We start from the raw sequence: 14,228 nt of genomic DNA on the forward strand, positions 1-14,228 counted from the left end.
TATTTGAAAAACAATTGCAATGCATTTTATAAAAATAAAAGCAATATTCACTGGACAAAGCTGGTTGTTATTCAATCAAATAAACCATTCAATCTCCTTACCAGGCAATAGATGAAGTTGCTGTTTTGCCAGTATTTTGGTTAATTGATTGGCATGCAGTTTGGCATCATGCCTGATAAAGTACTGTCCCTGACATCCATGACATCCATGGATTTTTTTATGCAACACAAAATACACCACAAAGAATATCCAGGTCACCTGGGAGCTGTACTGTAATGTTCCACCTAACTTATCTCAAGCATATTTTCGGTGGATTACTGCAAAACTCTTCTCTATTAGGGTATGTTTTAATGAGTTTTTAATTGGATGACATTTCACACACTATATCCACTCAGTGAGGACTTTATTGTACACCTACTTATTCATGCGATTATCTAATCAGCCAATCGTGTGGTAGCAGTGCAATGCAGATACAGGTCAGGAGTTTCAGTTCATATTCACATCAACCATCAGAACGGGGAAAAAATGTGATCTAAATTACTTTGACTGTGGAATGATTGTTGGTGCCAGGCAGGGTGGTTTGAGTATCTCGGAAACTGCCGATCTCCTGGGCCTTAAAATTTTTTTTTAAGACCTATTTTTTTAAGACCTATTACCTCTTATGGTGCTCTAGCCTTTCCACTTGGAGGTTTGATGCATTTTGTGTTCAGAGATGGTCTTCTGCATACCACTGTTGTAATGCATGGTTATTTGCCTTACTGTCAGCTTTGACCAGTCTGTCCCTTCCCCTCTTGCCTCTCTCATTAACAATGCATTTCTTCTCACAGAACTGCTGCTCACTGGATGTTTTAAGCAGTTTCTGAGATAATCAAACCACCATCAATCATTCAATGGTCCAAGTCACTTAGATCAAATTCTTTCCCCATTCTGACATTTTGTCTGAAAAATAGCATTAAAAAATAAATAAATAGCAAAATAACATTTTGACCAGGTCTGCATGCTTTTATGTATTTAGTTGCTGCCACATGATTGGCTGATTAAATATTTGCATTAACAAGTGATCACTGAGTGTATGTTGCAATGAAATTTCTCCAGGACATGTTCAATATTGGTGAAAATAGATATTCTCGTTGATATGAAGGAATTTTGCCGTTATCTCTTTAATATTGGAGTTGTGATGTGACTCCACAAATGAATTAGGAGAATATTATAATTCAATTCTGCAATTCAAGACTCCTCAAGACATTGATGTTAAGCGAAAATGTAAGCAGTAGGTTTGAGATGGGCAGGTATTCCAGGAATTCTCTTCTGGGCCGGGGTGCGGGGTTGAGGGCAAATCTGGGGCACAGCAGAGACAATGGCGAGTTGTTGTGCTGAGGTCCCAGTACGGTCAGGAGTCAGGCAGGAATGTTGGCAGTTTCCCGGCATGGGAGGATGCTACATTCCTGTGCAGCAGAGTGCTAAGGGCCTGGGATCACTGACATCCCCCACATCCATTCCCCAGAGACAGCTTCTCACCCGAGGCACTTTAACACACTATTGGACTCATGCATGCACTTGCACATACACACAAATATACGCTCACAAACATACACATACAAACGCAAATGCTCTTATCCAGAGCGACGTACAACAAAGTGCATAACCATAACCCAGTGCAAGTGCGCTGAAGACCCTTGAGGGAAGTACAGTTCCAAGTACCAGAAGTGATCACATTGATTAGAACTTGGACCCTGTAGAGTAATCTGTTGGGAAAACAAAAGCAAAACACCAATCTTGGCAACTATGATGCTAGCAATAATAAAACAAGTATACATAAGTGCGATAACTACGATGAACAGCTTACATAGGACTAATCTAATTTGAAACACACAAATAGTAAACATGTTGTCCCCCACCCCCATGTACTGTCTTGGTGGCGGACAAGTAGCATACTTGATGCTGGTGTTGGTAGTCTCAGTTAGATTACACTAAGCTTTTATGGATAAACCGTAGACTAACTTGAAGTAGCCTACTTATTAGCAGTAGATGTAGAAATAGTAGTAGTAACAGGAGTAAGATCTGGGGCCCCCTTTGTGCCAAAGTAAAATCCACTCAAAGTAAAATCCACCATCAGAAGATATTTACATAAATACACTTAAATTCATATGAAATAAATAATTAAATGGACATAAATATTAGTTTTTTAGTGGGAGAATGGAGCCAAGCTGCCAGTGGTGACTATGTCTTGGTCACTGTTCCATTACTTTATCATTTTGTGAATGTGCAGCAAATCCATTATTTTAATATAATAGACCCGTGTCATTTTGTGTCCTAAATTGAAGATATCCGTGTACATAAAATATTATGGAAATGTAGAGAGAACTCAAGCTGTTTTTTCTGAATTTAACATATCCCAGTGTTCCCTGGACAAGGACACACCTCCGAGCCACATTTGACTGTTCTGTTTTGCCACCAATGATTTTCATTCAGGTTCGGTAATTAAAGGGTTACCAGCAAAGAGAGCTTGCTCCTCAAAACCTCTGTGGGTAATTATAGGCCTGTAGAGGAGGGCAGAGAAAGATTATAGCTTCTGTCTGAGCAGTCAGAGCTATGTAGCAGCAAAAAAAGGACTGGGTTGAGAAGAAAATTGTTTGATGCTGTGTTACGCACATTTAAATATGCTATTGATTATTCAGCAGTTTAGAGACATCAACAGCAAAGACAAGTGGTAAATATTTCAGTAAAATGCAGTTTAAAAAAATGGACATTATGACTGTTTGATATTTTCAGCATTGTGTTGCGAATAACAAAATGTATTTTGTAAAACACATTCAATTTTATCATTCATTGCTTGCTCATAGTTATGAGTTCAGATATCCCTTAGATGAGATGTTCCAAAATTGTTAGAATACATTGCAGTTGAGGAATTTATTCAATTTTGAATGAGTGTAAGACTATACATTATTTTGTATCTATCATTGCAGGAGTATCTTATATAATGCATATTTCATGTATTACTTTGCTATTTTGATCATGTGACCCATAAGATTGCTTTATGGAGGGAGAGATGTGGGCATCAAATGGGACAAAAGTTACAAAAAGGATACCCCTTCTTCCACTACAAAGTTTATCAGAAATGACAGGGAGTTACCATGCTAAATCATATAATTCAATTAAAGTATCTCAAATGGAAGAGACAGTTTGAATTTCTGTTCAGATACTGCTTTGATTCGTGGTAAACACTTTACAATAAGGTCACATGAATTTGTATTAACTAATGTAGTTGTTAACATAAATTGATGATTTACAAATGAATTAATTAAGCATGAAATTAAGGTTTCATAATTTAATGTATTTAATTCCTAACTAATGTATTAGTTACTGTATGTTTATACATTAACAAACCATGGGATAAATGTATAATTAGTTAAACGGATACATTAACTGGTTTTCTCATTCCAATAGGAATTGGCATAAACTAATGTAGTTGTTATCATGTATTCATGATGTACAAATACAAAAACAAAGCTGAACAGCTTAATGTTTCAGTAGTTAGATCATTAACGACTGCATTAGTTCACGCCAATTCATATAACCTTATTATGTTACCGTTTTATGAGTTGAGTTTTGAAATGAAGCGCTGGCCGATTCACTTCCGCATCATCTTAAGCCCCCATTCGCATGCTGTTTTGAAAAATAACATTGGAAGGGCTTTCTGAAAATCATAAACAAGGAAATTGTTGTATCTAGTCTAGTTTGTATGTACTGGCCAACAAATATGTGGTGTGCCTCCCATTCTCATTCAATAGAGCTATGACAACATAAAACATAATTGAGAATATACCAAAGGTGCCCTGCCTCTGGAGCCGTAAGTACTCCCAGCATTGCTAGATCAACTATAAAAGAAAAAGCTATGCTTTTCAGTATGTGGTACACTTTTCAGCTCAAATTTGTCCTTTAAATTGGGAATACACCAAGCAGACAGATGTCCGATAGTTAGCCAAGAAGATTAATTTTGTAGGTGTCGGCTGTTGTCAGACTTTACCTTTATTTGGGTAGTAAAAGTTTGCAAATACAAACCGGCAGCCAAAGAGTTAATGAGGTAAATAACCATAGCATGGATGCCTAGATCCATGGCAGTGGCAGTAGGCAATAAGAAAAAAATATCAATATAAATTGAATGGATGTTATGTTAATGATGCCAGCACAATCTTTCTAATTCTGACCAGACTTATGAATGAACAGTGCAGTAAGTGTATAGCTTTTGATATGATACGCATATGGGCAAAATACAAACAAACAAAAAAATAGTATTGATCTACTTCCTCATTACGCCCCTTGTCTCACCTCAAAACTTTACTGCATGTTGATTTGCTTGATTGGCTGAACAACGAATCAGGCCCAACATCTGCATTGGCCAATTGCAGCCAACAACATGCTTCCTCCAGGCAGACTGTACCCAACGTTCAGCTTGGTGTATTCCCCGCTTAAATGGTTCTGCAGGCTGTCTCTCATGGTCAAATTTTGTCCTTGTCGGATTAATCTCCTGTGTGGAGATTACATGAAATGGATTCCAGAAGGGCAGTTTAGCCCAGCAGTATGTTGGTCTTTGTTTTGGCTCACAGAAAAAAATGTGTGAGAATAAAGCCAACATGTGAAGGCCAAGCCCTTATGTAGTCAAAACATTCTGCCAGCAAGCCCATCCATCCCCATAACATAGGAGTAACCCAGCTTTCTGCCCCACTGTAGGCCATAGCCCAGTTATTGAATCGTGTCTTACTTTTTTCTTTTTTTTCTTTTCAGGTACCAATATTACCTTCAAGTGAAAAAGGAAGTTCTTGATGGACGTCTGCAGTGCACTGTGGAGCAGGGAATTCGGCTAGCTGGCTTGGCTGTGCAAGGTGAACTTGTGGAGCAGTAGGAGACCGTGATATTTCTGTTCATTATGTTGCTATTGCTAGAAAATACTCTGATAGACTCCTGTAGAATCAAAGTCATTCAAATCAAAGGGTTTATATTTTGTCCAGCTAGAATTGCATTTACTGTAGTGTGCAAAATGTGGGCAGCCCTGGTCAAAAATTAATGAATACAATTAATATCTGACCTCAATTAATACAATTAATATCTGAAGTGAATCTGACCTAAATAGTACAGTGTCAAACATGACACATTTCTTTATATTTTAAAGCAAGATTACTTTTTATTTTTTATTTTTTTACAGTTTCAAAATGATAAAAAAAGGAAAAGGGCCCTGTGCAAAAGTTTAGGATCCCTGTCAGTACTCCTCCTCGGGCAAATATAACAGCTTGTGAACGCTTCCTGTAGCCAGCTAAGAGTCTTCTCACTTTTGGAATTTTTCCGCATTCTTCTTGGCAGAACACCTCTAGCTGAGAAAATATTCTTTGGCCTCCTTGCATGTATGGTATGTTTAAGATCTCGCCACAGATATTCAATAATATTCAAGTCTGGTGGCCATAGAACAGCCACTGCAGTTGGATACTTTAGAAGGCATAGAGTTAATTCAGAATAAAAAGTCCAGTCCTGGAATAAGTAAAAGTAAAAAGTAACAAAAGAATATTCCAAAAAAGGTTCCCACACTTTTGCACAGGGCCCTTTTTTATCATTTATAAACAGTAAAAAAGCAAAAGCAATCTTGCTTTGAATCTGCTTTAAATATAAATAAGTCTGATGTTTAACTCTGAATTAATTTAGAGTTCAGGTTTGCTTTCAATCACATACAGATTAATTGTAACAGGGGTGCCACTGCACAAGCTGTCCTAAATCCCTTAGGGCAGGCAGTAAAAAGCATTGCTATTGAAATATAATCCACATAATTTCTCTTTGTTGGAACAAACAATGCTCACCTTATGAAAATTACAAGGTTATTATAATTGGATCTCTGCTATTTGCAAGGGTTTTTTTGTATCATCTAATGATCGCAGTTATAATAAATCAGGTTTTTCAATGTGGTTTGATGCGTAGATTGAGTGGATTTACTCACGTCAGCCTCCTCTGTTAATTTAAAATCAACTTTGTGATATTTTAGGTCTGGAAATGTTTTGTGGAGTTTATAAAGTTAGTAGTCTGTCTTTCTTAAGGATTTTTATGCTTTAGGATTACCAAAAAACTGCAGAACAAATATTTTCATTTCATAGCATAATCCTAGCAATCAGATATTATGTGACACATTTTTTATTCACACAGCCGATTTTGGAGACTTCAACCAGTTTCACTCCCAGGATTTCCTCAGGGAATACGTACTATTTCCAGTGGTAAGAAATGTATTTCACAGTAGTTGCTGATAGACTGCTAACAGTTTTATGTATCTATTATTTCATTTTCAGATCTCTCTCTCTCTCTCTCTCTCTCTCTCTCTCTCGCTCGCTCTCGCTCTCGCTCTCGCTCTCTCTCTCTTTCAATTTCAGTTTGCTTTATTGTCAGGACAAATACAGTCATATTGCCAAAGCAACACATATAATACTATGTACTGTATATACTATGTACTGGAACACACAGAAATCACAAACGAACACGTATGAACATTCACAGCAAATATACTAAAACACATTGGCATAGTAAAAACACAATTACATTAAGGTGTAAAGAACATAAAAAAGTTATATCACATGTATTCTAATATGTGACACAACACGGTAAAGGGGATATCATTTTTTAACTTGATGTGAAACTAGAAGATCAGAGCAAAATGAAATATCACTCGTCCAATCCGTTTTGGAGGTATGGCTTGTTAAAGTATGTGTCTGACAGAAGTGTTTTTGGGAAATCAGCCTTCAAAGTTTTTTTTGCGGTTGTTACACTTTCTCACCTTGAAGGTCTGGGGGTGTCAACAAGCTGCATAATGTATGCATGAGCTTTAGGTGGGAGGTGTATGTATATGAAAGGCAGCATTTTTAAATAATAAGTATAAGCTTTATTTATATAGCACCTTTATATAGCTAATTTCATACACACAATATAACTCAAAGTGCTTTAAATTCAGCACTAACATCACAGCTTTCTGGTTTCTGCGCCCATAACGACATATCACAGATTATGAAACATTCTCATGTATAAAGTATCAGCTAACTAAGGGACAGAAGCGGAATTTGCAGGGGTGTTGTGGGTTGTTGGTATAAGCATACTGTACAACAGCTAATCGTAGTTTGATTTAGTGTTGCCAGCAGTCCTGTAAAATATGAAATCCAGTCAAGTAACAGACACGTTCTGCCTAGCTAGCCTATGAAATCCTATGGACATAGTTGGTTCTGTAGTTCTGTAGTCATTTAAAACTGCTAAATGGGACATTATGATTAGATTTTGGAATGGAAATTTGGCAGGGCCTGGCAACCTCTCTTCTTGGCGATGCACGCTCACCAACGCAACAGCTCTAATGACTGTGTGTCTCCAAATACACATTTTCTAATTAAATGTTATTGTCTCACTTTTTAGAGTCATTGTAGACTGGGGGAAACACCGATCAGCCCATCTCCTTTACAGTACTTACTTTGGTTTTTGTGTGTGTGTATAAAGTCCAATTTCTTTTCATAAAAAACATGGTAGGAGTTACATATGCAATCCATTTTAGCATCCAGTGTAGACTAAGAAAACGCTGACCGATCAGCCCATCTTCTTTACAGTAAATTGAGCCTTAAAGCATTTAAAAGCAGGCTTTAAAAGGCATTTTTGTGTGTGTGGACAGGGTAATATGAACTATGGATGTGATGTGAAAGGATAACAAGATATTTCTGACCATTGGAAAGGTAGTATTACATTTCTGCATTTTCAAGTTAGCAGCACGCTACTAAGACTTAGCTGGCAATGGCTTTGAACAGTGAGCTAGTAGTAGCTAACATTAGACTCAAATTTAAAATGGGAGGTGTTGGTGTCTGAAGTGAGCATTGTCCAATGTATTCCAATTATTAACTTGTAGTTCGGTCAGAACCACTCTCATCTGGTACAATAGCAATTTATTAGAACATTAAGGAGTAGGTTACTCAACAATTATCTTTGGCAGAATGGCTTTGTTCGGGGGGCTACATCTTGCCATATTGGTAAGTATGAGTATATCGAACAGCAAATATTTTAACCCCTACAAACAGGCCAGCAGCAGACATTACATTTTTACAGCAATAACATGATGGAAAATTAGATGAAAAATACATTTAGACATGTATGCAAAATGTAAGACAACTTAAATTCCATTAAATGCACATTTTATAATACATTCATGTAATATGCTTAGGAATACAAATAGTAATAAGGACGAAAAAAAGGTAATAGTAATTAGTGAAAAAATGTAACCGAAAATTAAAAGGAATGGCTGGCGAACTGCTTAAAAGAACCTCCTTCATTCAAAGAGCAATGTGATTAGTGTTGGTGAATCAGCTGGGTGTCAGCTGATGGCTGAGAATTGGGTGGACTACCGTGGCCTGCCTGAACTAACGCTGCGCTTAATTAGATGTTACTCTGTCTGTGTGGTGGGGAAGCTGTTGCTGTTCCTGTCCACACATTGTTTTCTATAGACGGTATTAGTTTTTAAGTAATGTTACGATTAACCAGATAAAGATTTAATAGAGATTTGCCTGCATAACAGAATGCAAAACTGTAATAGTTTTGCTTCAGGTGCTGTTTGGAACATCAGCTGACAAGGTGTTCCGAACAATTCTCATGAATCTGAGTGTTCTTGTGTCTGGGATCTCTAATAAGCATAAACAACATTTCTCAGGAGAAAAACTGCCATTGAATGGACGTTAACTTCTGGTGGAAGCGGCCGCTTCCCTGTGTCCTGTTTGGAGCACAGTGACCCCAAATTAGTCTAGCTAAGTTAACTAATTTCACTTCAAAGTTAATTAAGTTGGCTAGTGTCCTCGTCATCTAGTCAAGCTTCACTTTTTAACTAAATGTAGTTGGGTTTTCACCTGGCTTTCACTTCTCACCACAAAAAATATTCAGTGGCTAACATTAGCTATAGTTGCACCATGTTACTTGGTTACTTTGTATTTCTTCCAAGTCCTTATTTTTATGAACATACCCGATCCATTTCAGCATACAGTGACATGGTAATGGTGATCCACTGTGACATTGTGGTGAGGAAGCTAACCAGAGACTATGCGTCCGGGCCAGTAGATTTAATATATTTAATTTTCTCCTTAGCCACGCTGCGTCATATCTAAAGACATGTGTAGTTTACTGTAGGTAAAAAAATAATAATAATAATAATCAATTATGAATACAATACCCTCCATAATGGGCCATGCACAACACGACTGTTGGGCCAGAGTTTGCTATATAGCTAATTTACATCTGCAGTCCCTGGGCAGAAGATAAGACAATACAATGCAATACAAACAATACAAAACAAAAAATTAAAAGCAATACACTCAGCAAAATTTACAAACAGTACATCACATATAAAAAAACATCATACAAAATATGCATTCCAAAATCTCCATGTTGGTAAACAGTTGGTTCCATACAAAGGTTAAGATCAGTGATCATGTGATTGGTTTGTCTTGAGCCATGTTTTAAGTGCTTTCTTTTTTAAAAATACTGACGCCTGTGCATTCTCTGACATTGGTGGGAATTCAGTTCCATTTATGTGCTGCTCTGACTTAAAATGTTGATTGTCCAAAACCAGTTTTCCCTTCTGACTGATGCCCTGATCTCCCTCGCATTGTCCCTACCGAATTACACAAATAGTTTAACCCTTCTATTATGTTTGGGGTCAATTTCACCCCATTCAGTGTTTGACATCGCTTAAAAACCAGTTTTGTTTTCTTGTCATCTTGATACTGTATGATTTTTAAAATGTTCTATTTTTGTGGGATTAAATAGTAAACATGCAATAAACATAATGCTATGCTCTCTTTCTTCTTAATTATGTTCCAAACAGTTGATTTTGGTAAGCCTAAGGTTTTAAATATTCTCTGGTTAATAAGAATTTACAGGAAGCTGTTAACTTTCATGAGCCTCTAGTTCAAGGGTTACTGATGACATTAGCAGTTACGCTGAAATAACTAGGATTTGTCGTTTGCCATATACCACAGGGGCTGACCTCCCATGTTTGGATTGAGCCTGTTTTTAAGGGAACAACTGACTTACCCACTTGCCCTTCCCCATTCCCCACAAAAATGGGGAAGGGCAGTTAAGTCAAATTCTTTAACTCCCTCACCCTTGGTTAGGGAACAGGGAAATGAAGTTTTTGAGTGGCAAGAAGAGAGCAGCTCTCTGGTGCAGCAGTGTACAGTGGGGGCTGGATTCTCCGGTGTGTAGCAGCCCCATGGCATGCATTCCTACTCCACTCACAGTACTCATGTGCTGCTCATGCATACCTGACTAACACAAACAAATGGAACTAGGAGGTTCTGCATTCAGACACAAGTGCTTAAGCTTACCCTGAATTCCTTCCACTTATTTTCTTGAAATTTAAACTGCAACTCTGCATTCACTGTCTAGTTTATAGGCAATAAATGCCACCATAGTGTAGTTGTAGTCTTTTTAAGTTGTAAAATTTGACTGTGTACCCTTGATTCTCTCTATGTTCATCTTGGTGCAGACCTGGACACATGTGGATGAGGTTCTGGAAGAGTGGACGCACAAAGTGGCAGTAGAACACAAGAGTCACTGGTTGGTCCTCAATTGCAGTATGAGATTTCACTCTTTGATTTGGTGGTTTCTCTTCGTGAATGAGTCCAAAACCTGGGGTTGATCACTAGCTGAATCCACGTTGTCCAAAACAGTTTCACAAATGTGCTTACTGCCTTTAACTGTATTTTAAGTACGCTGAAAATTAAAACTGTAAAACTGTGTTATTAGCTAACTGCAAATGAAAAATGATATGAGCCAGTGAGAGAAATTTTTGTACATTGTTTTCCATTGTTGTTTTCCAGTGGAATGCAGCCAGCAGAAGCCGAGTTGCTGTACATAAAGGAAGTAGAGAAGCTGGATGGCTTTGGCCAGGAAAGCTTTGCTGCTAAGGTATGTTTACATGCTTGCACTCTTGGGGTATAATGCGTCATAAGTAAATGGTAAACTGGTTGGCATTTATATAGTGCCTTTATCCAAAGCGCTGTACAATTGATGCTCCTCATTCACCCATTCATACACACACTCACACACTGACGGCGATTGGCTGTCAGTCAGAGTCCCTACGTGCTCCATTTACTTTCATCTTCTCTGTCCATAGGACAACTACACAAATGACATCTACATCGGTGTTTCCTTCATCGGCGTGTTCGTCAAGCACAGAAATGGGAGATCAATCATGCTGCACAGGTTTAAATTGAACCATGTCTTCACAGAAATTGAATGGCTTTTTTGTTGAGTTTCTGTCCTGTGTTGAGCTGAGTTCTGAGGATCTGTAATGGGATTTTGCCTTTTGGGCATTTGTAGAATTATTTGCATTTTATGTAAACTGCGTGGTATTAAAAAGGCATGTGTCTTGTTTCAAAGATTGTTTTGAAAATCACTATTAAAATGTACCTTTGTAGTTAAAAAACAAACAAAAACATAAAACAATAAAACCTGTCATGTGAGCAGAATTATGCAGTAGGTGACCTTGCCACTCAAGTACAACATTTTGGTATAATGTGAATCGAATGTGACCTCTTAATTGCAGGTGGAAAGACATTGGCAACATCGCCCACAATAAGTCTGCCATCACTGTGGAGATAACAAGCAGAGATGACACCATCATGTTTCACACTGTGAGTGTTGTGTCTGCAGGGGTCAATGCTAAGACCTTTTTTCCCCATACCTCCTTTTGCTGTTGTTTTCTTTTTAGTTTGGATGTACAGGAATAATACAGTATGTTAATGTCAGCATGGTGTATTATTATTCTGTTTACTGCTGAAGAACATTAGCAATATTTACATTACCATGAGTCAGACGTTTTAATGTGAGAATTACAGTTAATAAATGTAAAGAAAATGGCTTGTCCTGTTGCTACTTCTGTTTTTCAGGATGACATGGAAATGTCCAAATACATTTCAACACTCTTCACTGCCAGACATAAATTCTACAAACAGAACAAAATATGTGCAGAGTGAGTCAAGAGTTTGTTTTGATTGATTTCCATATTTATATAGGGATCCCCAAAGACATGAAGGTGTGGGTTTATGTTTGTTTGCTGTTTGTTTTGTTTTGTTTTGTTCTGTTTTGTTTTGTTATGGCTGCTTCCACATATCAGACATGTCAGGTCTCATAAAGACAAGAGATTTGTTGAGAAAAATTAGCTTCAAACAGGAACCTATTTTAACCTACCTCTGCTACATGTGTTATAAATTCATGTGGTTGGATTCTTCATAGGCCAGCCCACTCCCCAGCACCAATTCGGAGACGGCCCACATGGAACCGGTCCTCACTGGTACATTGCTACGACCTTCAATCTTCATGCACCAAACACCTCCAAACACCACAGCAACCCTACAGAGCAGATCCAGAGCTTTACCTTTCAAGAACCTTATCTGCAACAGACAAAATGTTAAATAAAGAGCCTTGTGCAAATTTTTGGCAGAATTAATACCCCCTTACCTGAAGAAGCATTTAAAGAAGCATGTGGTTGGCTTGAACAAGTTAAATGTTTTTTCTGTGGTCATTTTAGAAAATAGGCCGCAGCTTCAAGTAGCCCACTAGTCATTGTTCTGTTGTGTATATTGAAGGGCTGTTTGGGAATTAGGAACACAAAAGCCAATTATATTTTTAGATAGGACAAAGGATTTTGAAATGTGGGTGGTTGAGGTTGGCTATAGTTAACCTTTAAAGCATGAACTGTAGCCTTTCTGGTTACTGTGTTCCGCCCTTGGTGCATTTGGGAGTTAGATTTCCGCAATTACAATGGAGACAGGGATTTCATTTAGAATTTTCCCCCAACTGATAAAACAATAGCTTTTCTGAAGAATGTGAGTCTTTGTGTTTTCTGACTTATTTACATTTTTGCTACATTTTAATTGGTTCTTGGTTCATTGGCTCTTGAATGAATGTAACGGTGTGTTTTCTTCAAAGCAGAACTTTGCAGCAGAGCATTCACATGGATAAGGCAACACAATATATGATTTGTGTACTTTATTTGTATTGGGTTTTTAGAGGATGCTTAAGGGTTTGTGCATAATTTTATTTGACAAGAACCAATTTCAGAACAAACACCCTTTTGGGTGATTTTGGCTTCAGGATGAGCAAAACGTACATTACACTTGAAGTTGAATTGTTTCTCCCTTTTTGCCATGGTAGCCGAGGCCACAGTCCTGCATCATCCAGCCTATGCACTCCCAGTATGCAGAACATTACCAGGATACTCAGAGTTCACAAGGTACATTCATTCTTTTAAATGATGTCCATTCATACAGTGTGGCCTTATGGTGAAACCTATTGATTAACGAAAGTAACACAAGTTCTTGAAGTCAATGGTAATCACAGTACCCAACCCACCAAGGCAGATATTCTCTTAGAAGCTGAAGAGTTTTCCAGTGAAACAAATCAATGAAAACGTCTTGAACCAAATAAAAAAAAATTCTACTGACAGAAGGAAGCCATGTGTGACTGATTATTTTTGGTAAGTGGAACATTACACTGTAGATTTCCAGGGTTAGTGACCTCTGCTCTAGGGTATGACAGCAGTGTCCCATCTCGGAATCTAACCTGCAGTCACTCAGCCTCGCCCGCTCTAGCAACCTTGGTCAAAACATTTCTTCAAGATGGTGCTACTCATACCATTAATCCAGCTACTGAAATAGATTGCTGCTAGAGATCAGATACCATTTCTTCAAGGCAACAACAAGCCTTAAATTATGTTGTTGAACTAATTTGGGTGTCCAGTCACAATGTGCTTTGATAATGACAACATTTCAATAGTGAATAAAAAGAACGACTTGGAAGAACAAAGTAACATTACGGTACTATAGATAAAATTTATTGTGGTGAAATTCCATCAGCTACATTTGGTTGAAAAGTGAAAGCTTTACTAAAAGCCTGGTTATGTCCTGGTAAAACCTGAGCTATATTGGGATACAGTCTGTGTGTATGTCAAAACTGCTCTCAAGCTAGATGTCCACCCCTCTAGATATCAAGATACTGGCTTTTGCTCACAACATAACTCTAGCCACCTACTGGTGAAGCGTCTCACTTAGAATGTAGGGATTAACTCTATTCTAACTTGTGTAGCATTATGAAGTTTTAGACGTCACTGAATCGAACGCATCTTTTTACCATTTTGAACGATAAAAATCTCTTTGCTTATCTTCATAATTACA

At 37.7% G+C, this 14,228-nt stretch overlaps 1 protein-coding gene across 2 annotated transcripts in view; it reads left to right on the plus strand.

The window, feature by feature from the left end:
- The window catches only part of LOC133129457 (tyrosine-protein phosphatase non-receptor type 14-like), an 80,345-nt gene that overhangs the window by 47,663 nt on the left and 18,454 nt on the right, over positions 1-14,228 (plus strand). For both annotated transcript variants that reach the window (XM_061243570.1, XM_061243571.1), the window contains 9 exons: positions 4,786-4,883; positions 6,187-6,254; positions 10,538-10,608; positions 10,872-10,959; positions 11,168-11,256; positions 11,600-11,687; positions 11,943-12,025; positions 12,289-12,346; positions 13,210-13,288. In XM_061243570.1, coding sequence (XP_061099554.1) covers positions 4,786-4,883; positions 6,187-6,254; positions 10,538-10,608; positions 10,872-10,959; positions 11,168-11,256; positions 11,600-11,687; positions 11,943-12,025; positions 12,289-12,346; positions 13,210-13,288 — 722 coding nt within the window. The remainder of the gene's footprint in view (positions 1-4,785; positions 4,884-6,186; positions 6,255-10,537; positions 10,609-10,871; positions 10,960-11,167; positions 11,257-11,599; positions 11,688-11,942; positions 12,026-12,288; positions 12,347-13,209; positions 13,289-14,228) is intronic.

This window comes from Conger conger, chromosome 5, assembly GCF_963514075.1.
Source record: "Conger conger chromosome 5, fConCon1.1, whole genome shotgun sequence".
NCBI lineage: Eukaryota > Metazoa > Chordata > Actinopteri > Anguilliformes > Congridae > Conger > Conger conger.